Source organism: Trichechus manatus, unplaced genomic scaffold (genome assembly GCF_000243295.1).
Source record: "Trichechus manatus latirostris isolate Lorelei unplaced genomic scaffold, TriManLat1.0 scaffold00127, whole genome shotgun sequence".
Lineage (NCBI taxonomy): Eukaryota > Metazoa > Chordata > Mammalia > Sirenia > Trichechidae > Trichechus > Trichechus manatus.
The window spans coordinates 2,470,459-2,494,047 of record NW_004444063.1 but is presented as its reverse complement, the minus strand read 5'-3'; the positions used below and the strand labels follow the sequence as shown (position 1 = coordinate 2,494,047).

The window sequence follows — 23,589 nt, the reverse complement described above, 5'->3', positions numbered from 1 at the left end:
TTGATACATTATTATTAACTAAAGTCCATAGTTTATATTAGGGTTCACTCTTTGTGTTGTACAGCATACTGTCATGTATCCACCACTATAGTATCATGCAGAATAGTTTTGCTGCCCTTGAAATACCCATTATGTTTTTATTGCCCATGGAATCAGTTGTGAGGTCCCCTCTAACATTTGTGACATTAGTAATTTGTGTCTTCCCTCTTTGTTTCTTGGTTAGCCTGGCTAGAGTTTTATCAATTATATTGATCTCTTTAACGAATCAGCTTTTGGTTTCATTGATTTTTTTCAATTTATTTCCTGTTTTCAATTTCATTGATTTCTGCTCTAGTTTTTATTATTTCTTGTCCTCTGATGACTCTGGATTTTATTTGCTCTTCTCTTTCAAGCTTCCTAAGGTCGAAGCTGGTGGGAATAGTGGAGGCAGGTAGGTTGTATTGGAGGCTGCTACCGCAGTTCAGGTGAGAGGCTAGGAAGCCCTTGACTCAGAGCAGTGGGCTTTGGAGCAGAGAGAAGTGGTAGATTCAAGAGGTATCGATGATATAGAACCACGAGGCTGAGCATGAGAAGCAAGCAGGAGAGACTAAAGTGTCAAAAATGACCCAAGTTTTCAAAGCTGGATGACTGTGAGGGAGGTGGGACTTCTCACCTAGAGAATTAAATGGCAAATGGAGTGTGTAAGACTGGGCTTGGCACAGAGTAGGTGATCAATAAATGCTTATTGTCACTGCTGCCACTGCTGCTTTGGAGCCTGGGTGGAGGGGCAGACTTGAGTGAGAACATGTGAGTCTGGCTTGGTTCATGTTGTGTGAGGTGCCTGTGGGACTGGAGCTGGAAATGTCAGAGATGGAGGTATAAACATGGGTGTGATAGACATAGAAGTGACAGTAGTAGTCCTGACACTAGATGTGAATGCCAAGGAGAGCTACAAAAAAGAAGAGGATAGACAGCAAGGAGAAGACCCAGTAAAGGAGTCTGGGAAGGAGCAGAGTGTTATCATGACTCTAAAAGCTGTAGCTGACAATGATTGAGCGCTGTGCCATATGTAATGTGCTAACACATATTCCATTAGTTAATCATCACAACAACCCTATGAAATAGATGCTGTTATTAGCTCCATTGTACAAGTGGGGAAACTGAGGCTTGGTTTATGCTCACACAGCTGTTACACAGTGAGACAGGGAATTACCTCAGGCCGTCCAACTCCACCACCCCCAGAAACAGAGTCCTGAGAACTAGTGTCACCAAACTAGAATGAAGGAGAGTGAGGAAGGGAGAGTTACTGAAGTTGGGACAGACTAAAGAGGAGACATGGAAGAAGACTTTCTTTTCCATGTTGGGAGAGAAGCAGAAGGAAAGAGAAAATAGAGATTTTTGAGAGCAAGAGGAAGAAAGTAGAGGCAATTCACATCAGAAAACCTGGCTTCACCATGTCCAAGATAATCTAAATAGAATAAAGGGGACAGAAGCATAGCCAGTTTGAGAAGAAGGAAAAGGTTCTAATTTTTGGACACACCAAGAGGGAACAAGCTGGACTGGATGGTGAGCAGCATAAAGGGCCAGCTGAGGGGTGGATCTGCACAAGTGGTTGTTGTTAGGGGCCTTCAAGTCGGTTCCAACTCAGAGTGACCCTATGTACAACAGAACAAAACACTGTGCAGTCCTGCATCACCCTCACAAATCGTTCCTATACTTGAGCCCATTACTGCAGCCACTGTGTCCATTCATCTTTTTAAGGGTCTTCCTCTTTTTCGCTCACCCTCTGCTTTACAATGGAAACCCTGGTGGTGTAGTGGTTAAGTACTATGGCTGCTAACCAAAAGGTCCGCAGTTCAAATCCACCAGGCACTCCTTGGAAATTCTATGAGGCAGTTCTACTGTGTCCTATAGGGTCGCTATGAGTCAGAATCAATTTGACGGCAAAGGGTTTGGTCTATTTTTTTTAGGTTCTCCTTTACAAAGCGTGATGTCCTTTTCCAGGGACTGGTCCCTCCTGATAACATGTCCAAAGTACGTGAGACGAAGTCTCCCCATCCTCATTTCTAAGGAGCATTCTGGCTGTACTTCTTCCAAGACAGATTTGTTCATTCTTCTGGAAGTCCATGGTATACAGGCAGTCCCTGGGTTACGAACGAATTCTGTTCCTAAGTCTGTTTTTAAATAGAATGTTTATGTAAGTCATAACAATTAGGTACGATTCGTAGCTAATGTCGATTAGTCAAACGTTTGTCTTAGCATATAAGCAGTCTCCGGGTTACGAACGTAATAGGCTTTACAGGAGTTGGTTTGTAACTATGGGTTGTACATAAGTTGGATATTCATAAGCCGGGGGCTGCCTATATGCAGTATTCTTCTCCAGAACTATAATTCAAATGCATAAATTCTTCTTCATTCTTCCTTATACATTGTCCAGCTTTCACATGCATATAAGGCAATTGAAAATGCAGTGGTTTGGGCCGAGTGCATCTTAGTCCTCAAGGTGACATCTTTGCTTTTTAACACTTTAAAGGGGTCTTCTGCAGATTTGCCCAATGCAATATGTCATTTGTTTTCTTGACTGCTGCTTCTATGGGTGTTGATTGTGAATCCAAGTAAAATGAAATCCTTGACATCTTCAGTTATTTTCTCTACTTATCATGATGTTGCTTCTTGATCCAGTTATGATGATTTTTGTTTTATGTTGAAGTGTAATCCATACTGAAGGCTGTGGTCTTTGATCTTCATCAGTAAGTGCTTCAAGTTCTTTTCACTTTCAGCCAGCAAGGTTTTTGTCATCTGCATAACGAAGATTGTTAATGCATCTTCCTCCAATCCTTATGCCCCGTTCTTCTTCATATAGTCCAGCTTCTCAGATTATTTGCTCAGCATGCAGATTGAGTAAGTATGGTGAAATGATACAACCCGGATGCATGCCTTTCCTGATTTTAAACCACACAGTATCCCCTTGTTCTGTTCGAATGACTGCCTCTTGGTCTATGTACAGTTCTGTATGAGCACAGTTAAGTGTTCTGGAATTCCCATTTTTCAGAATGTTATCCATAATTTGTTGATCCACCCAGTCAAATGCTTTTGCATAGTCAATAAGACACAGGTAAACATCTTTCTGGTATTCTTTGCTTTCAGCCAAGATCCGTCTGACATCAGCAATGATAGCCCTCATTCCACATCCTCTTCTGAATCCAGCTTGAATTTCTGGCTGTTCCCTGTCAATGTACTGCTACAACCATTTTTGAATTATTTTCAGCAAAAGTATACTGCATATGATATTAATGATATTGGTCAATAATTTCTGCATTTTGTTGGGTCACTTTCTCTCAAACGGACATAAATATGAATCTGTTCCAGTCAGTTGGCCAGGTAGCTGTCTTCCAAATTTCTTGGTATAGACGAGTGAGCACCTCCCCCGCTGCATCCCTTTGTTGAAAAGTCTCAGTTGGTATTTCCTCGATTCCTGGGGCCTTGTTTTTCACCAATGCCTTCAGTGCAGCTAGGACTTCTTCCTTTAATACCATCGGTTCTAGATCACATGCTACCTCCTGAAATGGTTGAATGTCCACCAATTCTTTTTGGTACAGTGACTCTGTGTGTTCCTTCCATCGTTTTTTGATGTTTCCTGTGTTGTTCAATATTTTGCCCATAGAATCCTTCAATACTGCATCTCGAGGCTTGAATTTTTTCTTCAGTTCTTTCCTTGAGAACTGCTGAGTGTGTCCTTCCCTTTTGTTTTTCTAACTCCAAGTATTTGCACATTTCATTATAATACTTTTCTTTGTCTTCTCAAGCTACCCTTTGACATCTTCTGTTCAGCTCTTTTACTTCATCATTTTTTCTATTCACTTTAGCTATTCTATGTTCAAAAGCAAGTTTCAGAGCCTTTCTGACATCCGTTTTGGTCTTTCCTGTCTTTTTAATGACCTTTTGCTTTGTTCATGTATGATGTCCTTGATGTCATACCACAACTCGTCTGGTCTCTGGTCATTAATGTTCAATGCATCCAATCCATTCTTGAGATGGTCTACAAATTCAGGTAGGATATACTCAAGGTCATATTTTGGTTCTCACAGACTTATTTTAATTTTCTTCAGCTTCAACTTGAACTTGCATATGAGCAGTTGATGGTCTGTTCTGCAGTCGGCCCCTGGCCTTGTTCTGACTGATGATATTGAGCTTCTATCACCTCCCTTTTCACAGATGTAGTCAATTTGATTCGTGTGTTTCCCATCTGGTGGTGTCCACCTGTACTGTCACTGTTTATGTTGTTGTAAAAAGGTATTTGCAATGAATGGGTCATTGGTCTTGCAAAATTCTATCATGCGATCTCTGGCTTCGTTTCTATCATCACCAAGGCCATATTTTCCAACTACTGATATTTCTTCTTTGTTTCCTGCTTTCAAATTCCAATCACCAGTAATTATCAATGCATCTTGATTGAATGATCGTTTCAGACTGCAGAAGTTGGTAAAAATTTTCAATTTCTTCATTTTTGCATTAATGATTGGTGCATAAATTTGAATAATAATCATATTAACGGTTTTCTTTTCAGGAATATAGATATTATCCTATTACTGACAGCATTATACTTCAGAATAGATCTTGAAGTGTTCTTTTTGACAATGAATGTGATGCCGTTCCTCTTCAATTTGTCATTCCCGGCATAGTAGACTATATGATTGTCTGATTCAAAATCACCAGTACCAGTCCATTTCATCTCACTAATGCCTAGCACATCAATATTCAAGTGTTCCATTTCATTTTTGACAACTTCCAATTTTCCTAGATTCCTATTTTGTATATTCCACATTCCAGTTACTAATGGATGTTTGCAGCTGTTTCTTCTCATTTTGAGTCATGCCACATCAGCAAATGAAGGTCCTGAAAGCTTTACTCCATCCATATTATTAGAGTCAACTGTACTTTGAGGAGGCAGATCTTCCCCAGTTGTATTCTGAGTGCCTTCCAACCTGAAGGGCTCATATTCCAGCACTATATCAAAACTGTTCCATTGCCATTCGTAAGGTTTCCACTGGTCATTTTTTCAGAAGTAGATTGCCATGTCCTTCTTCCCAGTCTGTCTTAGTCTGGAAGCTCTTCTGAACCCTGTCCACCATGAGTGACCCTGCTAGTACTTGAAAAACCAATGGCATAGCTTCCAACATCACAGCAACACGCAAGCCACCACAGTACGACAAACTGACAGATGAGTGGTGGATCTGGGCAGGGGAGATCATCAAATACACACCAGAGCATGAATCCTGTTTCAGTCCAAGTATCTAGGTGGTGGCAAAATGGGGCAAAACTATTTCTCTGGTCCCCCAAATCCTCAGACAAACCCAGCTGAGGAGGTCATCAGCTGTGTCTCAGAGGCCCTGAAATACTCAGAGTTTGTCTCTTTGGCAGCATAGTTTTATTGCTAACATAAAGGTTTGTGTCTAACAAGCAAACCACTCTTCTCCAGGCAAGCTGGCCTTGAGGATGAGCAGTCTTCTGATACAGGGGATTTTCCAGGACTTTGTCGGGATGGGGTAGGGATTACTGATGGTAAGCCCTCTGCAAGGACACATGTTACTCCATTCTAATGCTGTAAAAGCCTACATGGAAAGGCAGGAACTCTTGGAGCATAACAAGGGGCACAGAAATCTGAAGACAAGCCAGACCACTATGCAGACTGAGGCTGCTTCTCAAGCAGGCTGTGAGCTGCCAACCAGAAGTGAGAGCTGGAGCAGTGGCAGCACAGGAGTGGAGGGAGGAGGTGAGGGGAAAGGCCAGGCATACAGCCATGTAGTTCAGAATGCACCTTTGATTCTGAGAAGTTCAACTGGCTCCTTTTCAAACTGTGGCTCCACATGGCAAACAGAGATTAATGAAGGTGCTGCAGCATAACACACCATTGTGCAAGTTATCCATTGGTGACACATTCATCTTTTCTGTAAATCAATTCACAAAAGCAAGTCATTGTTCTAATTTCTGGACTTGACACCTGTACCGGCAGTTCTTGGCCCTGAGTGGGTATCACTAGTCATCCATAGTAGGCTTGGCTGCATGCCACAGCTGCCTGAGGCTGGCAGATCCAGCACTTCCAGAATCTGGAGTCACATCAGGACAGAGTAGTAAGAATAGGAATGATAGCTATTTGTCTTGAGCAAAGCACATTTGCACACCACTCATTTGAGTAAAATACAACAGAAAAGAACAACATCAACATTCTCATTTTTCCTCAAAGGTCAAATGAGGTGGACAGGCCACTTATACTTCCCATTTTATAGATCAGGAAATGGAGGCCCAATAAGGTTGAGTCCTTTGCACAGGGTTATACAATAAATAGCCATTGAGCAAGAACTCAAATCCAGGGCTGCTTCTAGTCCAGGGCCCTTTCTACTAAACCATCTGCCTCTTGAACCCTTGAAGAAGCTGTTGGACTCTTTAGAAACAGGAACTAGGCAAGAGCTTCCCAGCTGGTAATACCCTGAGGAAGTGAACCGAGGGCCACACCAGCCAGCTCAAACCCAACCCAACGAGGTTACGCCAGTAACCCCGCTGGAGGACTCATGCTACTGAGCTCTTTGGGATGCCCCCACAGGCATCTTAGACCACTGCTGTAGGTGGGACCATGTTTTTGGAGTTTCTTTGAGTATCTAAAGCCTCTGGCACAAGGCTCAGACAGAGCCAGTCTTTGATTAATGCTGAGTGTGAGAGTCTTTGGGAGGCCTAGGAGCTGAGACCTGCCCAGAGCGGATGCTCTGATAGTCATTGAATGGATGTTGACACACACATGAGGCTCAGGCATGGGGTCACAGTGCTCTGGGACAGGCCACAGTGTGTGATCCCCACCATCAGGAAACTCACTGCATTGATTAGGGGGAAAACCACATGTTAGAAAACAGCAGCAACAATAGCAGACTATAATAGAGGGCACAGCCTTTGGCTTTTTCTGGTATTAGGATGCGTTTTTAATATATAACGTGTGGTTCAACTCATAGAACAGTAGCTGTTTTTTGGGGTTTTTTTCTGGCTCTCCAGACAACACTGCCATCGGTATTGACTGTTCTCGGCCTTTAAGCCCAGCACAAACACAAAACACTCCCTGTCAAACAGAAGCCACTCAGATAGGCTCGAGTAAGAAAGAAACAGAAAAGCTCTCTTTTTTCTTTCTTTCTTTGGAGGAGCAGTGAGTAGCTGTATTTTAAGTGTCTACAGATTTAAGAAAACCCATATGACAAGAAGCTACTATGGATTTGTAATATCTTCAAGAAATTTTTTGCTATTTTACTTACAATAACACCTACACATATGAAAGAAGTGGTCATACATGTATGTGTGAGATATTTTAGGAATTCTGTCAACCCATCATGCTTATGGATTCTTGGGTCCCTTGAAATAGCCCCATGCTCCCAACTTCCAGTTTGAGAGACCACTGGCTTAGACCTATTTGTCCAGGGAACACTTGTTAAACCTGCCCGACACTGACCAGGAACCAGCAGGGCCTTTGTGAATGGCTGATTTATCAAGGATTTTTTGTTGAAACTGACCTTTTGAGAAATTGCATTATGTTCCCCACTTCACCCCCAGCCACCACCCCCGCTACCACCCGATACACATACACACACAGGAGGCCTGAATGGCATGTTCCCTTTCAGAGAGTGGCCAGGATCTGGCCACTCCTGAGTTCCTGAGGGCTGGGCCTCCTTATCTAGGTGGATCAGTAAGCAGCAATTACGTTTCAGATGGTTGTTCCATGTCCAAGGTCATGGCCCACTGAAGAGATTGAACCACCTTGTCTGAGAAGGGAAAGAAACAAAATTACTTAGTGTTTGTGCTTGAGAAGGGCACAGCAGCTTGTCATGGCTAGGTCCCGAGGTTCTGAGGAGAGGGGCAATGGTGGCAGATCTGTGGGGACCACAGCCCTGAGTCTGAGTCAGTTCAGTCCCTCCGAGGTGAAAGTCCCCTATGGGGGTGGCTGCATGGGTACTTGTTAACCAGTTGCCATTGAGTTGATTCCAACTCACGGCAACCCCATGTGTGTCAGAGTAGAACTGTGCCCCATAAGGTTTTCAATGGCTGGTTTTTTGGAAGTAGATCGCCAGGCATTTCTTCTGAGGTGCCTCTAGGTGGACTCGAACCTCCAACCTTTCAGTTAGCAACTGAGTGCATTAACCAATTGCACCATCCAGGGGCCTGCAGGTACCTGTTAGGACTAGATAAATCTGGAATCTTTCTCCTTCAAAGACCCCCCTGCAGAAGCACCTGCCTTCAAAGTGGCCTCCTGACCCAGGCAGGAGGCCAGCTAGCAAGGTGCTGGCCGCTTCAAGCAGAGCAGCAGTGCCTGGTAGGCACAGCATTTGGTCCAAAGAGCAATGGCTGGGACTGAACTGGACAAGTCTGAGGGGCAGGGGAGGGGCTCTTTTTAGAATAGTGCAGGCCCTCCTTCACTCCTAGGTAAAGGTTAGGAGCAGAGTGGGGGCCGATTTTATTGACATAGGACAACCTGCCAGTCTGGGTGCAGGAGCTTAAGTTATTCCTAACTGAATTTAGAAAAACAAAGAAAATCACACAGATCTCGAGTTTTTGAGACATCCCTAGGAGCCTTGGTGGTGCAATGTTTAAGTGCTCAGCTATTAACTGAAAGGTTGGTGGTTCGAACCTACCCAGCAGCTCTAAGGGAGAAAGGCTTGGCGATCTGTTTAGTAAGATTACAACCAAGAAAACCTTATGGGGCAGTTCTACTCTGTCACAAGGGGTCACCATGAGTGAGAATCGACTTGGCAGCACCAAACAACAACAATCGTAGTTAAAGGCAAGAAGCCCTTGATTTAGAGAGGGCACCACAAAATGGCCTCAAGGGCAAAGTACTCATGGTAAAAACCAATCAAAATTTGATTCTTATTTTTATCCTCATTATACAACAAAAATTTCTGATTAGAGAAGTTAAATAAATTTCACTTTAGAAGAAAATATGTTTAATGTCAGTCCCCTCACACACACATGTACACCCCAAGACCAAACACTGGAGTTTCAGGAGCAGTAGGCTGGGAGTTGGCAGTTCAATGCGAGCTGAGTCATGATCCAGCATGTCCTTTCTCAGGTTCCTTGGGCAAATGACATGCAAGTCCACAGATTCAGTTGTGCATACGACCAAGAGCTACTTGCCAGTAACCTCCCAAGTCAGTTTTTAAGGATTATTAAAATTTGATTTCCATAAACTAAAATTAGTCCACTGCTAGTTGCCAAGAACTGTGATTCAGCACTTTGCAAAGTTTCGTTCTGTTACGCTGTATTTTTTTAGCAAATAATGTGCCCACACACATATAAGGTGCAGCATAGCTCGCCTACGAAAATAGCGCAGGAGAGGGTTGCGCGGTTGGCAAAAACGTGTAATGCGCACGTTATCTGCAGAAAATATGGTACATAAGGTCCTCATGTGTCAGAGACCACTGGACGCCAACTAACAACAAGAACAACTTCCCTAAGAAGTCTAGCTGCCACGCGCCTGGATGCCACGCCCCCCGGCCATGCCACAGAGCGCCCTCTGGCCATGCATGAATAACTGGTAAGAATTTCTGCTGTTTTCTAGAAGAAAACACTATTATTCATTCATTAGCAGTGTTATTTTGAGCCGGTCATTGGTTTCCATTTCTCCTCCTATTGCTGTTCAATTAAAAATAAGTATTAGTTTAGATCCATCATCATCATTTTAGGTATTTGTGGCTTTTTGGCTAACCAATGGTGTTGTTTTGATGGATTGTTATATCAGGCATATTTTGGCCAAGAATTGTAATGATAAAAAAAACTTTATGATGTGCTGCTTTGTGGTCCCAATATGAATCACCCACAACACTATTTCTAATGCAAATGGACCCTTAACAGCCATTGCCCAAAAGAAAAGATTTGCTTCTCAATAAGTGACACTTTATTGATATCACCAAGTTCTTTTACCTTGAAAAGCAGGAGGGGCTAGGTGGGCTGTGGACTCTTTGTTCTGCCTAAGTGGCCTGTGACCATTTTCTCTGTACGGTGTGATTATACTGGTGCGTGCAATTGTTAAAACTAACCATCTGTACACCTAAGAGCTACACATTTTATTGCGTGCAAATTATACCTCAATTAAAAAACAAGCTGACAAAAATGAGTGTAGGAGACCAGAAGAAGAGAAGACCAGGGGCTCTTGAGAATGATCCATCAGACAAACCCAAAATGAGGAAAGTTATAGGAACAAGAAGGGGAGCAGTGGAAATGTGCCAGATTAAAGGACGCTAAAGAGACATGACAACTAAATGCAGTACATGACTCTAGACTGGATCCTGTCCTGGAGAGGAAAATTCTGTAAAGGACATGATGAGATCAAATAATTTGATTCTACAGTAGATTAGATAAAAACATTGTCAATGTCGATTAATGAAACTGATAACTGTGCTGTGCTTATGTAAAATAATATCCCTATCCTTAGAAAATACATACTGAAGTATGTACACACTGGGTGGGGAATTACACCTAGGTGGCAAATAGGTTTGTGGTCATAGACACACTTCATGGCCATATGGTAAAGGACCATGATGTGTGCAATTGACCCTCAAATTATTCATAAAATAAAATTATGTGTGGAAAAAAATTATGTGTGCATGCAAAAGAATTTCCTTTGTGCTTACCCTCAGAAGAAAAACAAAAACAAGTACAAGTAGTCCCGGACTTATGATGTATTCGAGTTAGGATGAACTGCACTTACAACTATCCATTTTTATTGGCTTTTTTGGGTACATCTTACCGTTAGTAATATGCACTACATACAATGTTGCAGTGTGTAATTTACAAATGTTATCATTCTCGTGTCAACCCCCAAAGACAAAAAAAGATTAGATTTATAAAGATATTGATAATAAAAGGCAATAATAATGAAAACTAAAAAAAAAAAAAAAAGACCAAAACGAGGTATTTGACTTACATCATAACCAACTGTGTTAGTTAGTAGGGCTGCTATAGCAGAAATACACAAGTGGACAGCTTTAACAAAGAGAAATTTATTCTCTCACAGTTTAAGAGGCTAGAAGTCCAAATTCAGGGTGCCAGCTCTGAGGAAGCCTTTCTCTCTCTGTCAGTTCTGTGGGAAGGTCCTTGTCATCAATTTTCCCCTGGTCTAGGAACTTGTCATCACAGAGACCCCAGGTCTAGAGGACACACTCTGCTCCTGGCACTACTTTCTTGGTGGTATGAGGTCTTTCTCTCTGCTCACTTCTCTCTTTTATATCTCAAAAGAGATTGACTCAAGACACAACCTAATCTTGTAGAGTGAGTTCTGCTTCATTAACATAACTGCCTGTCATCCTGCCTAATTGACATCATAGAGGTAAGATTTACAACACATAGGAAAATCATATCAGATGACAAAATGGTGGACAATCACACAATACTGGAAATTATGACCTAGCCAAGTTAATACACATTTTGGAGGGACACAATTCAATCCACAACACCAATTTATGATGGGGTCATGGAAATGGAACCCCATCATAAGTCAGGGACTACCTGTACGGGTTTAATTCTTATTTGGTTCTTGTGGTTGACAAAGTTGGTTCAATGTTTAGCAAGTGTTTTTCCAACATCTGCACATCTAAACAAGCAGGATTTTATCAGGACACTCTCCTTCAATCAGTAACTCCTGAAAGCCTCATCATACCCATAGATGATTCATGAAAACTTTGACTCCTCCTGGGGCAGGTCACTGTTACTTGGAAATGAAAGTGGTACAAAGTTTACGCGTTGGTACAATGACATCTATCCAGCCTAATTTCACACACATAATTGAGTGAGAAGGAAGAGAATGGAGGGAGAGAGAGAACACACAAATAATAAAGCAAATGAGGTAAAATGTTAACAATCAATGTATCTGGGGAAAGCATATACAAATGTTCTATGTACTATTTTTTATCATGCTGTTTTGCAAGTTTGAATTTACTTCCAAGAAAAAAAAGATTAAAACAATATATTTGGACTAAGAGAGCCGGAATAAGTTTAAAGCACTTCACTGTATAAACCTGCATCCAGAAGAAGGCCCTGGCACCCAGCTCAGATGGGTGTCAGTGTTCCAGATGATGGTGGTCACTATGACAATTCTATTGCCTTAATAGTAATAAATGGGCAATTCTCCAGCAATAAAAAAGCTAAATTGCTTATGTTACAAACCTGGGAGAATGACAGAGAATTTCCTTATTGCTTGCGCTGAGAGGAAAGGAAAGGAAAGTACAGGTTTGGTTCTTGTTGACAAGGCCAGTTTGAGGTTTGGCATGTGTTTTTCCAACATCTGCACATCCGAACAAGCAGGATTTTATCAGGACACTCGCCTTCAATCAGTAACTCCTGAAAGCCTCATACGCATAGCTGATTCATGAAAACCTTGACTCCTGGGTCAGGTCACTGTTACGTGGACATGAACGTAGCACAGACAAGTGCCATCTATTATGTCCAATGGCAAAATTTCAGGATGACCCAAGGCATGTTTAATAGATAACATATTAATATATATGACCAGAGTGATAGCGGGCATGGGAGAGGACGCAGTGTCTGCTGACCTCATGGTGGACTTTAGAAAGGCCACAGCATCTGATCTCACTCCCCAGAAGTGCTCACCACCCCTACACATCACCTGTGGGATCCACTGAGGAAGAAGTGACTGGGACTCAGTCTCTTGCCCATGCTATGTTTGGTCCAACATGGATGGCAGTGATTTGCTCTCTTTACCACACACAGATGGTTAAGTGTTTGGCTGTTAACCAAAAGGTCAGCAGTTCAAACCCACCAGCCACTTCACAGGAGAAAAGAGTTTGTTCAAGCACACTTCCTGGGCAAATAGAAACCTCTCCCTGGACCTCACCTACTTTCTGGGATGGGTGAAAGTACAGGTTGCACTTTATGGCCAAATCTCCAGTTTGGACTGTGGAGTCATGAAGCTAAGTGTCTTATCTTAATCTTTTATATGATAAAGATGGGGCTATTTGGGGGATTCAGAAGTTCAACCATGTAATGAAAGTGACCTGCCTCTTTGCCAGCATGTGTAAAACCAAACGGAGACACTGTGTATGGGGAGTTAAACTTGGGCGGCAAAACAGGCTTGTGGTCACAGCCAAACTTCATTCTGTTTCTTTCCTCGGCATGCCATAGCAATCCTCCGAGAAGGGAGAGTGGAGAACAAGAGTCTACTCTTTCTGCACTGGAGCTGGAAAGTTCCTCTGGCCATGAGTCAAAGTGGTACTAAAAGGTGGGAAATGGAGAAGAAGAGAGAGTCTGAGAGGAAGGCAAGGGGCAGCAAGTGGAAGACTAAGTAGGAGAGAGAGGAAGTCTCTGCTGGGGACTGTGACCTTGGAAGAAGCTGTCAGCACACAGGGAGTCCCCGACTTATGATGGGTTTCATTCCTATGACTCCGTCGTAAGTTGGTTCTGACATAAGTCGAATACATCATTTTTTTTAGTTTTCATTATTATTGCCTTTTATTATCGATGTCTTTATAAATCCAACCTTTATTTGTCTTTGAGGGTAGAAACATTACATATAAACTTACAGATATATTTCGGTATATACACATTTAAAAAAACACACAAATCATAAAAATTTACTCTGACAATGTAGAAGAGTTGCATAACGTTGCAATTTTGTCAGTTGCGGTAATAACTGCACTTGAGAAAGGTTCTGGACGATCTGGAATATCCCTGGGATTGGGGATGGCGTTTCTAGTCAGAAAGTCAGTGAGCATTTTCTGTATGGTCCTTTTTTTTCTTTCTTCATTTATTTCGTGGTATCATCTCACTGCCTCCTGAATCTGCCTAGCAACTTTAGCAAAGCAATCAGCGTTTGGGTCCATGTTTTCAAGCAACTGAAGTCCTTGATTTGGCTTAGAAAAAACTTCAGCTAATCCTTTCACTGTAAATTTTTTTAACAATTTCTTTCCTTTCTCTGGTAGATAGTCTTCATCTTATATTATCTGGTCCAGTTCATCACTGAATTTTTCAGCAGCTTCAGCATCGGCACTTTCTGCTTCTCCGGTTATACGCATGTTATGTAAGCCGAATCTGCGTTTGAAGTGATGAAACCAGCCCTTGCTTTCATTAAAATACCTGTGGTAGTCTTCTCCTTGCTGTTCCTTCAGGTTTTCAAAAAGCCTGCATGCTTTCCTTTGAATCGTCGGTAAGCTCAAAGGAATCCTCTTTTGGACTTGGTCTTCTATCCAAAACATCAACAATTTCTCCATCTCATGGATTGGCCCTTGCCTCTTCTTTGTTACAATTGTCGATTTTATGCCAATCATTTCTTTAGCTGCGTCCCAAATCTATTATCTTTCATGATTGTCAAAATGGTAGATGAGACGATCCTTCCTCACCTGCTATTTTGCTGACATTCTTTCCATTACTATAGGGCTTAGTGATCTTCATCTTTATGTCCATGTCTAGATCCTTCCTCGCCTTCTTTTCTGGATTAGAACTTTCAGTGGCAGGACTTCTTCTGCTAGACATATTGTTGGGGGTATAAACAGTGCAGGTGTTACAGTTAGAGAAACCTGAATAACTCAGCTTCAAATTAGCAACTGTTGTTTCTTATGGCAGGAAATGCTAAATAAGATCATGATATAGGCCTGGTCTACACTGAAGTCGGCATCAGTGTCCTAACAATGAAGTCAGAGTTGTAGCGGCCATCGTTAGAGTTGAACATTGCCCAACTTTCTATGTGTCACAACTCCTGACACTGACATCATTGTGGACCGGGCCATAGCCTGCTATACGGCAGTGTTTTGAACAGTAAATATAAAATTGAACATCTGCAAGTGAACATCTGAGAATGATAACATCAGCAAGTTACGTGCTGCAACATTGTATATAGTACAATGTAGTACATATTACTAACGATAAGATGTACCAAAAAAAAAAAATGGTTGATGGAAGCATGGTTCGTTGTAACTCGAATATGTCATAAGTCGGGGACTACCTGTAGACCCATGGAGGTCAGGCAAGTAGACAGCAGGTCCCGATGCTACCCTATAAGCTGGCCAGGGTTGAAGTGAGCCAGTGAGAATATGCCCAGCCCTCCAGCCAATGGGTCCTGCAGAGGATTTGTGTTAACCACCTTGTAACAATAACCCTGACGATTACTTACTACGCCTCTACAACGTTCCAAGAACCATGCTGAGCACTTGACGTGCATTACCTTATTTAGACTCACAACAGCCTGTCCCCTTTCTAAAGATAAGGAAACAGAGGCTAAAAAAAGTGGCCTGCCAAGGTCAAAACATTTGTAAGTGGTGGAACTGGGATTTGAAATCAGGACAGTTTGACTCCAAATCTTATATACTTTTTTGCCACACTGTACACACTTACACTAAATGAATAATTTATTTCCTAAGGATCAGCACAAAGCTGGTTCCTATGAGGTGGAGGTTAAAGATGCCCCAAATGTCCATCTTTTCCAAACTGCTGTCCCACTCCATCATCTCTAACATCAACTACTCCTCCTCCCCTCCTCCCCTCCTCCCCTCAGTACTCTCCCTCTCATCTTTGGGTTCCAGAATTTGCTGAAACGTCTCACAGAACTCGCAAACAATATCAAGGAAACAGCACATGCGGTTGTGGAGGCTGGCAAGTCCCAAATCCGTGGGTCAGGCATAGGCTTCTCTCATCCCACATGGCTGCAGGGGCTGACAAACCCAAGCAGGCAGGTCAGACCACAGAATGCTGGTGAATCGGGTCAGCTGATAGGCCGCCAGCCCATAGGGCTGCAGAAGCTGGTGAATCCCAGAATTGGTAGGTCAGACAGCAGGTCCCTGGGTTAAGTCCCAAGAACCGGAAGTCAGACAGTGATGAACCAGAGGCAGCATTCAAATGCAGAGAGAAAGAGAGCCCCACCAGAGTACCCACATGTATACCTTGGATGCGGGCCACACCTCCTCCTGCAAGGCTCTGACTCAAGATACACCCTACACTAATCCTGCCTCATTAACATATAGAGTTTAGGATTTACAACATATAAAATGGAGGATAATTACATCAGATCATAAAATGGAGGACAACCTTACAATAGTGGGAATCATGGCCTAATCAAGTTAACACATAACCCCAACCATCACAGGTTGCATATACCTTATTTACATAGTCCCACTCAATCATTGTGTGTGAGTCACAAAGACCACGACTAGAAGGGCCATGTTAAGCAATTCATCGCACCACATGCACACATGCGCACACATGGATGCACATGCATGCAGATTATTTGATTTTACAGCCTCTTCTTCAAAAAAATAGAGGAGCTTGGCCTAGTTTGATGTACTTGTTCCTAGGCAGTCTGCAGCACAGCAGCAAAAAAAGACATAGTGCAGGTTGGCCAGAAACCACTGAGAATCCTAAGGTAAGTGTGTGTTATCACCTGGCCAGGATTAGCTCCAATCTGGCTGTGTATGTTGGCAGGGGATCCTTGTGATGACTTCAGAGTCCTGGTATGAGGTGCCAAAGAGGTCAGAGGGTTTGCTGAAAACCGGTAAGTCACGTGAGTTAGAACTATCAATGGCAGAGACTGGGTCCAGGGCCAGGGAATGGCCAGTCTTTTGCCCCCTGGGTCATTTGCTATCTTCTTCCTTTGTCTTTGCAGCCAATCTCCATTTGAAGCCCAGGGCAGTGGCTCTGGGGGAGCAGCCAGCCTATCACGGGCCTGTGCACTGCATGGCAACGATTGTGCGGAGTGAGGGCCTGGGAGGCCTGTACCGGGGTGCCGGCGCCATGCTGCTGAGGGACGTCCCAGGCTATTGCCTCTACTTCATCCCCTATGTGTTCCTGAACGAGTGGATCACACCTGAGGCCTGTGCGGGCCCCAGCCCCTGTGCTGTGTGGCTGGCGGGAGGCATGGCAGGTAAGGGCAGCAGGGCTGGAGCCCATTGCCACACCAGCTACTGCAGTGGGACAGCCTAGGAGTCTGCCATACCCTTCCCAGCCCTGGGGAGGGCAGGACTCACCTGGCCACTCACTCAACAGTTCTGTGTGCCAGGCCTGTCAGGCAGGTAAGGGGCTGGGAATGGGGAATGTTCCCCCACATTTCCCCATTCCCTTCCTTCTGGCAAGGGAAATGGCAAGTACTTATTTGGGCTCACCCAACTTTCAGTCACTAGATATATTTTGAGCACTTAATCTGTGTCAGGCATTACTGAGCTTTGATAAGGAAATCATGATTCACCTTTTTTGAATATCTGCTCACCGTAAACCTTTCTAGTGTAAGGATTTTGTTAGTCCTATAAGGTAGGAATCAATCTCTTCTTTTTTTCAAATAAAGAAACTAAAGTTCAGAGAGTTTAAGTAACTAATCCAAGGTCACACTGCTAGTGCAGACAGGATAATGAGGCTCTGCAGTCAGAAAGATCCAAGTTCAAATCCACATGGATTTGTTTTCTGACCCTGGGCTGGCTGCTTAACCTCCCTGTATGTTAGTTTCCTCATCAGTAAAATGGAGCATATTATTAGCTGTGTGGTAGGGTTGTTGTGAGAATTCAAAAAGGCTGTGTATGATCAAGTGCCTGGATCATAATAAATATGGAATAAATTTATTCATCTATTCATTCAAAAAATATGTAGAGGCCTCCCTAAGATACCATTTGTTTACAAACTTGAAGATTATCCAGGCAGCAGGAATAGCAAGTGCAAAGGCCCTGTGGTGAGGAGAGTGCCTGGCATATTCAAGTTGCAGCAAAGAGTTCAGAGCAGCTGTAGCGGAATGAATGAGAGGAGAGGAGCAGAAAAGGAGATCAGCAAGGTAGCAGGGAACCAGGTCATGAAGGGCCTTGAAAAGCATTGCAAGGACGTTGATTTCTACCCTAAATAAAATAAGAGGTACTGCAGGGCTTTGAGTAGGGGAGTGATTTGTGATTTTAGGATTTGTGTTGTTAGAGGATTACTCTGGCTGCTGTGAGGAGAGTCGATGTTAGAAGCACAAGAAACACCAGGTAGAAAGTTATTTCAGTAATCAAAGCAAGAGATGTTGGGGGCTCGGACCCAGGAAGTATCTTTCCGTGGATGTGGTGAAAAGCACTAGGTGCATTTTGAAGGTAGAGTCAGCGGGATTTTCTAAAGGACTGTATGTGAAATTTGAAAGAAAAAGAGGAGTCAAGGATGCTTCCAAAAATTTTGGCCTGAGAAACTGGAAAGACGGATTTCCATTAACAGAGATGGGGCTGCATGGGGAGGAGCCAGTGGGCAGCTGGTCTGGGCCACATGTGTTTGAGATGCCAGTTAGACATCCCAGGGGAGATGCTGAGTGGGATGCAGAATCCTGGAGCTCAGCGGAGGAGCCTGGGCTGGAGACGTGTGTTTGGGAGCCGTCAGCATAAAGGTGGTATTTAGAGTCACGAGACTGGGGAGATCACCTAGGAGAAGAGGCAGACAGGGTCAAGGACAGAGCTCTGGAGCACTACAGCCTTTAGAGATGGGGAGATGATAAGGCCCCACAAAGGGGCAGATGATGAGTGAGAAGGAGTGGGCAGAGAGAAAGGAAGAAAGGAGGGAGGGAAGAAGGAAGGAAGGAAGGAGTGAGTGAGGTGTCCTCGAGCCATGTGAAGGAGTAGGAAGAGCTCAACCATGACAAATGGTTGAGAGGCCAAGTAAGGTGAGCGATGACAAAATTGACCATTGTATTTAGAATGTGGAGTTTGCAAGGACTTTGACAAAAGTCATTTTGGCGGAGAGAAGGATATGAAAATCTGATTGAAACAGAATCAAGTGAGAATGCCAGTTAGACATCCTAGGGGCGATGTCGAGTGGGATGCGGGATCCCATTCCCTTCATGCAGGTGAAAGGAATTGGAGAAACCAAGTGTACGAAAACTCCTGCATGATTTTGCTGTAATGGGAACAGGGAAATGAGCTCTAGCTGGAAGGGGAGCTGGACATCAAGAGAGAATTGCTTTTTAAGCAGGCTGATATCATAGTGTGTTTGATGCTGATTGGAAAGCTACAGTAGAGAGAAGAAAATCGATATTGTTAGTCCTCCTCCTTCTCCTCTTCCTCTTCAGCTGTGTTTTAAACTCCTAATAAACACATAACAAGGTCCACATGTTTACCGCTAACCAGCAGTGTTCTTGCTCTGCCCCCAGGTTTCTGAAGCCTGGATGGTGCTTGGCTCATAGTGAGTGCTCCATGAGTACTTGTGGGTGGGACGACAAACAAGGCTGCCGTCTGCTCTCATGTCTGCTGAGAGCAGGTGTGGGTGGCCAGGCAGGCAGATCTCATTTGAGGTGCCCTCACCCATGGCTTCGGGGACAGGGGAACATATCAGGGTAGCACTTGAGCCGACTCGTGGGGAAGTGGTCCCTTATCCCTGCAGATAAGGGTGTTGAGGAGAAGAGGGCCTCCCAGCGGGCCGTGGGCAGAAGTCCGAGAGGGCTGGAGGCTGGGATGGGCAGAGGGCCCAGGGCAGGCTGAGGTCTCCTTTGGGCACCCCTGGGCAGTAATTACAAAACCTAGCAAACCAGCTGCCCTGGACTTTGGCATCAGTTTGTTTTTCTCTCCCAACCCAAGAATGTGTCAATTTGTGTGTTTACACAATAACCTGGTGCTGTTTTCCTAGAGTCCATTAAAGTCACAAAAGTTTCCGAACTACAGCACCTGAGCTTGTCCTGTGAGGCTGACCCAGTGGCACATGGTCCGAAGGCTTCTATCCCATAATCTGGAAAAGAGATGTTTAAAGATCTGCCTTTGCTCTTTTTACAGTCTGGCTGGCCCTTCCTTGGCATGCAGCCTATCTGCAAATATTTGTTTAGCTTTTTTGTGTTCAGAGTAAATCCTGCCTCTGGAGAGCCGCAAATCTTCAGCCTCAGGCTCTCTCTCCTGGCAATGGTGCCACAAAGTATTTGTGGGGCCTGTTAGTGTTTCAAAGGAGCCCTGGTGGCTCAGTGGATAAGTGCTCAGCTGCTGATCGGAGGGTCAGCAGTTCCAGCTCACCATCTGCTCCTCAGGAGAAAGATGTGGCAGTCTGCTTCCATAAAGATTACAGCCTTGGAAACCCTATGGGGCAGTTCTACTCTGTCCTATAGGGTCGCTATGAGTCAGAATTGACTTGATAGCAGTGGGGGGAGGGGTGTATTGTTTCTACAGTAAAAACTGCTGATCAAAGCTGCCACTTATTGAGCACTGGCTGTGTACCTGCCACTGTGCTAGATGCTTTATGTGCATCATCCGTGTGGCCCTCACAACCACAAGAAGCTAGGTACCGCCGCTCCATCGTACAGATGAGGGGCCCAAGGCTTAGAGGAGGCCAGAGACTTATGCAAGTCCTACAGCAAATGGTGGAGGGAGAATCAGGACCCAGCCTTCCCAGGTCCTAACCCTGAGTCCAGTCTCTGACCCCTGTTTGTCTCTCTCTCTCTTTTTACAGGAGCAATTTCTTGGGGGACAGCCACTCCTATGGATGTTGTGAAAAGTCGACTCCAGGCTGACGGGGTTTATGTCAGCAAATACAAAGGTGTCCTGGACTGTATCTCCCAGAGTTACCGAAAGGAAGGTCTTAAAGTAAGCTCCACAGCAGGCATGCGGGGTCCAGTCCCTGGAAGGTGGTTCAGACATTTGGGGGAGTGTGAGATGATAGAGAAGGGAATCCAGAAACCAAGGGGGTGACGGTTATCATTTTCTAACACTACAAGTGGGCACTGCAACAAGACCCTCATGTGTGTTACCTGTCTAACCCCACCCCAGGCAGGTAGAAGCAGTATGTGTGTGCCCAACTCACAGAGAGTCAGAGAAGACTAGTAACCTGCCTGGGGTCACACAGCTGCTGCATGGCAGAACCAGGTCCTGGACCCATGTCTGTCTGTCACCAAAGCCTGCAGTCTCATCACAATAGGGTGGGACACCCTGCCTCACTTACTGCTCACCCTCTCCCCTCCCCCAGATGGGAAGTTCCAGCACCATGTTCCAGCCTTCCTATGCCTCAGGCATCACATCTTGCCAGCTCTGATCTGTCTTCTGCTCTCCCACTCCACCCGAGTCCAGGCCCCATCAGCTCTGGTCTCAGCTATTGAGGTGGCCTCCAAGCCTCCAGCCTGGTTCCTTAGGCCTTGTCTCTTTTCTCTGTTCTCCCCACAGCCAAAGGGCTGGTCCTAAACACAAGTCTGATCATACCTCTCCACCTCCAAATTGTTCCTGAACAAAGCAGATTTCCATATCTACTGTCCAAGGGTTATAAATGAGTTCATTTCCATCTACCTCACCTACCATGACTCCCACTGGCTCCCTCCAGAGAAGCCATGTGGCTCACTCTTCCTCAAATAGGCCCCCTTCTTCCTTGGCATGGCCCTTGGAGGCAGCAGACTTGAGTTCAAAGGTAGGCCCAGCTATTCACATGTGAGGGACTCCAGGCAAACTGCTTCACCTCTCTGGGCCTCAGTTTCTCCAAGGGTAATCATCCCTACCACGAAGGACACGGTTGTGTGTGGATCAAATTAAATAATGCACACAAAAAGTGCTTAGCTTAATGCATAACGCAGAGGAAACATTTGGAAAGAGTTAACCATTTTGTAATCAGTATTAGTACGAATTTTTATTAGTTGTTGTTGTTATTGTTAGGTGCCGTAGAGTCAGTTCCAACTCATAATGAACTTACATCTAACAGAATGAAACATTGCGTGGTCCTATACTATCCTCACAATTGTTGCTATGTTTGAGCCCATTTTTGCAGCCACTGTATCAATTCATCTCACTGAGGGTCTTCCTCTTTTTCACTGACCTTCTACTTTACCAAGCATGATGTCCTTCCCCAGGAATTGGTCCTTCCTAATAACATATCCAAAGTACATGAGATGAAGTCTCGCCATCCTCTCTTCTAAGGAGCATTCTGGCTGTATTTCTTCCAAGACAGATCTGTCTGTTCTTCTGGCAGTCGATGGTATATTCAGTATTCCTCACCAACGTCATAATTCAAAGGCATCAATTCTTCGGTCTTCATTATTCATTGTCCAGCTTTAGCATGCACGTGAGGTGATTGAGAACACCATGGCTTGAGTCAGGTGCACCTTAGTCCTCAAAGTGACATCTTGGCTTAGCAGTAGTACTACTTTTATTGGTGTTAGTGTTACTACTGAGCTCTGAGCCTTTTCTCACATGGCTCCCTCACACCAGCCCTGCCAGATAAATTCTACTCATCCTTCAAGGCCCAACACTGTTCTCCACCTCCTGTCCCCAGAACCCATGTCCTACACTGCTCTTTTCCTGTCCTACCCCTCATGGCACTTTCACACACCACCTGCCACATGTCCACCTCTTGCTAGAGCAATTGCCATGAGGTCTTGTTTTACTTCTCCCCCTAACTTGGGGAAGGATCCAGAGCTTAGATGACCCAATGTTGAGGAAGATAGTGAATTCGCTGTCTGAAAGAGACAAAATTCAAAATGACCCCCAAAGATAGATCAAAGGACCAAATCTAAAGGGCAGAACTACAAGAAGTCAATGCATAGTCCTGCCCTTACTATTAAATAATCAATTGCCCTGTACAGTATGGAGCCATCTGATTTTATAATAGTTCCTGGGGAAAAAACACCTGGGGCGTTAGTTCTCACAAGTTCAATGTTAATTTGACAAATACTTCTTTTTAGAGCACTTGGAACGTGCTAGGCATGGTTCTAGGAGCTGGGGACACAGCAGTAAACAAAGAGACAAAGTCCATGCTCTCATGAAGCTCATGTGCTAGTAAGCCGGCAGTCGGACCTATTCCCAAGGCGACATTAATGAAATACAGAGGGTATAGTAAGGGAGGTGGAAGTCTCTGCCCTTATCAGATCACGGTTAGAATGTTGCATTTACCTTTGGTTACCATCCATTAAGCAAAACACTGATTGTGCCCCGAGGATGAAGATGAGGACTTGGACATCATATCTTAATGAAGAAAGGCTGAGGGACTGAGATTGCTTAGTATAAAACAACGTGATAAAGAGGGAATTTCATTTCTGTCTTCATGTTTTAAGGGTGGATAAACTTAGAATTTTTCCATTCTCGTTATTTAATTTTTTTTTCAATAAGAGCTGCTCTGACAGAAGCGTACAGCCTCAATTGTCCTTTTCGTTTTTTTTAAGCGGAAACACAGCGATTTAGCCAACAATAGGCACAGAGGGACGCAAAAGAGAGATTCAAACTGGATGTGCTGTTTTTATTTGAGATGTTTTTGTCTGTTTCCCAAAGTATTCATGTGTCATAACTCTAAAAAGGCTGTAGAGACAAATATATATCGCTAATATTATTTCCTCCCAAAGTTACTGTGCTCTGTAAAAAACAAAGTCCTAGGAGGAAGCTGAGGCCAGATAGTCAATGTCTCAGTGTCAGTGGTGTTGGATCTACAGCGAATGTTCAGAGGTAGGTTTCGAGCAGAGATAGAAATGCTCGGCTTGACTGGCCACCTCATTCACTACATGGTTCTCAACTAAATATATATATATATAAATTAGTTTAAAAAGTAGATAATAAATGAAAGTGGAAAGCTTCAAAAGGTACAAGAGGCTGTACTGTCTAATTGTTCTTCTTGAGGTCTTCATTCCTCTCCTCAAAGGTAATCACTGTTACGAGTTTCTTGTGACATATTGCAAAAATACTC

The 23,589-nt window shown here is 43.9% G+C and overlaps 1 protein-coding gene across 1 annotated transcript in view; it reads left to right on the top strand.

Moving 5' to 3' along the window:
* Positions 1 to 23,589, top strand: part of SLC25A48 (solute carrier family 25 member 48) — a 74,024-nt gene that overhangs the window by 45,534 nt on the left and 4,901 nt on the right. Inside the window, exons 5-6 of the mRNA XM_004384765.2 lie at positions 16,619 to 16,876; positions 20,386 to 20,519. Of these exons, the coding sequence (XP_004384822.1) occupies positions 16,619 to 16,876; positions 20,386 to 20,519 (392 nt within the window). The remainder of the gene's footprint in view (positions 1 to 16,618; positions 16,877 to 20,385; positions 20,520 to 23,589) is intronic.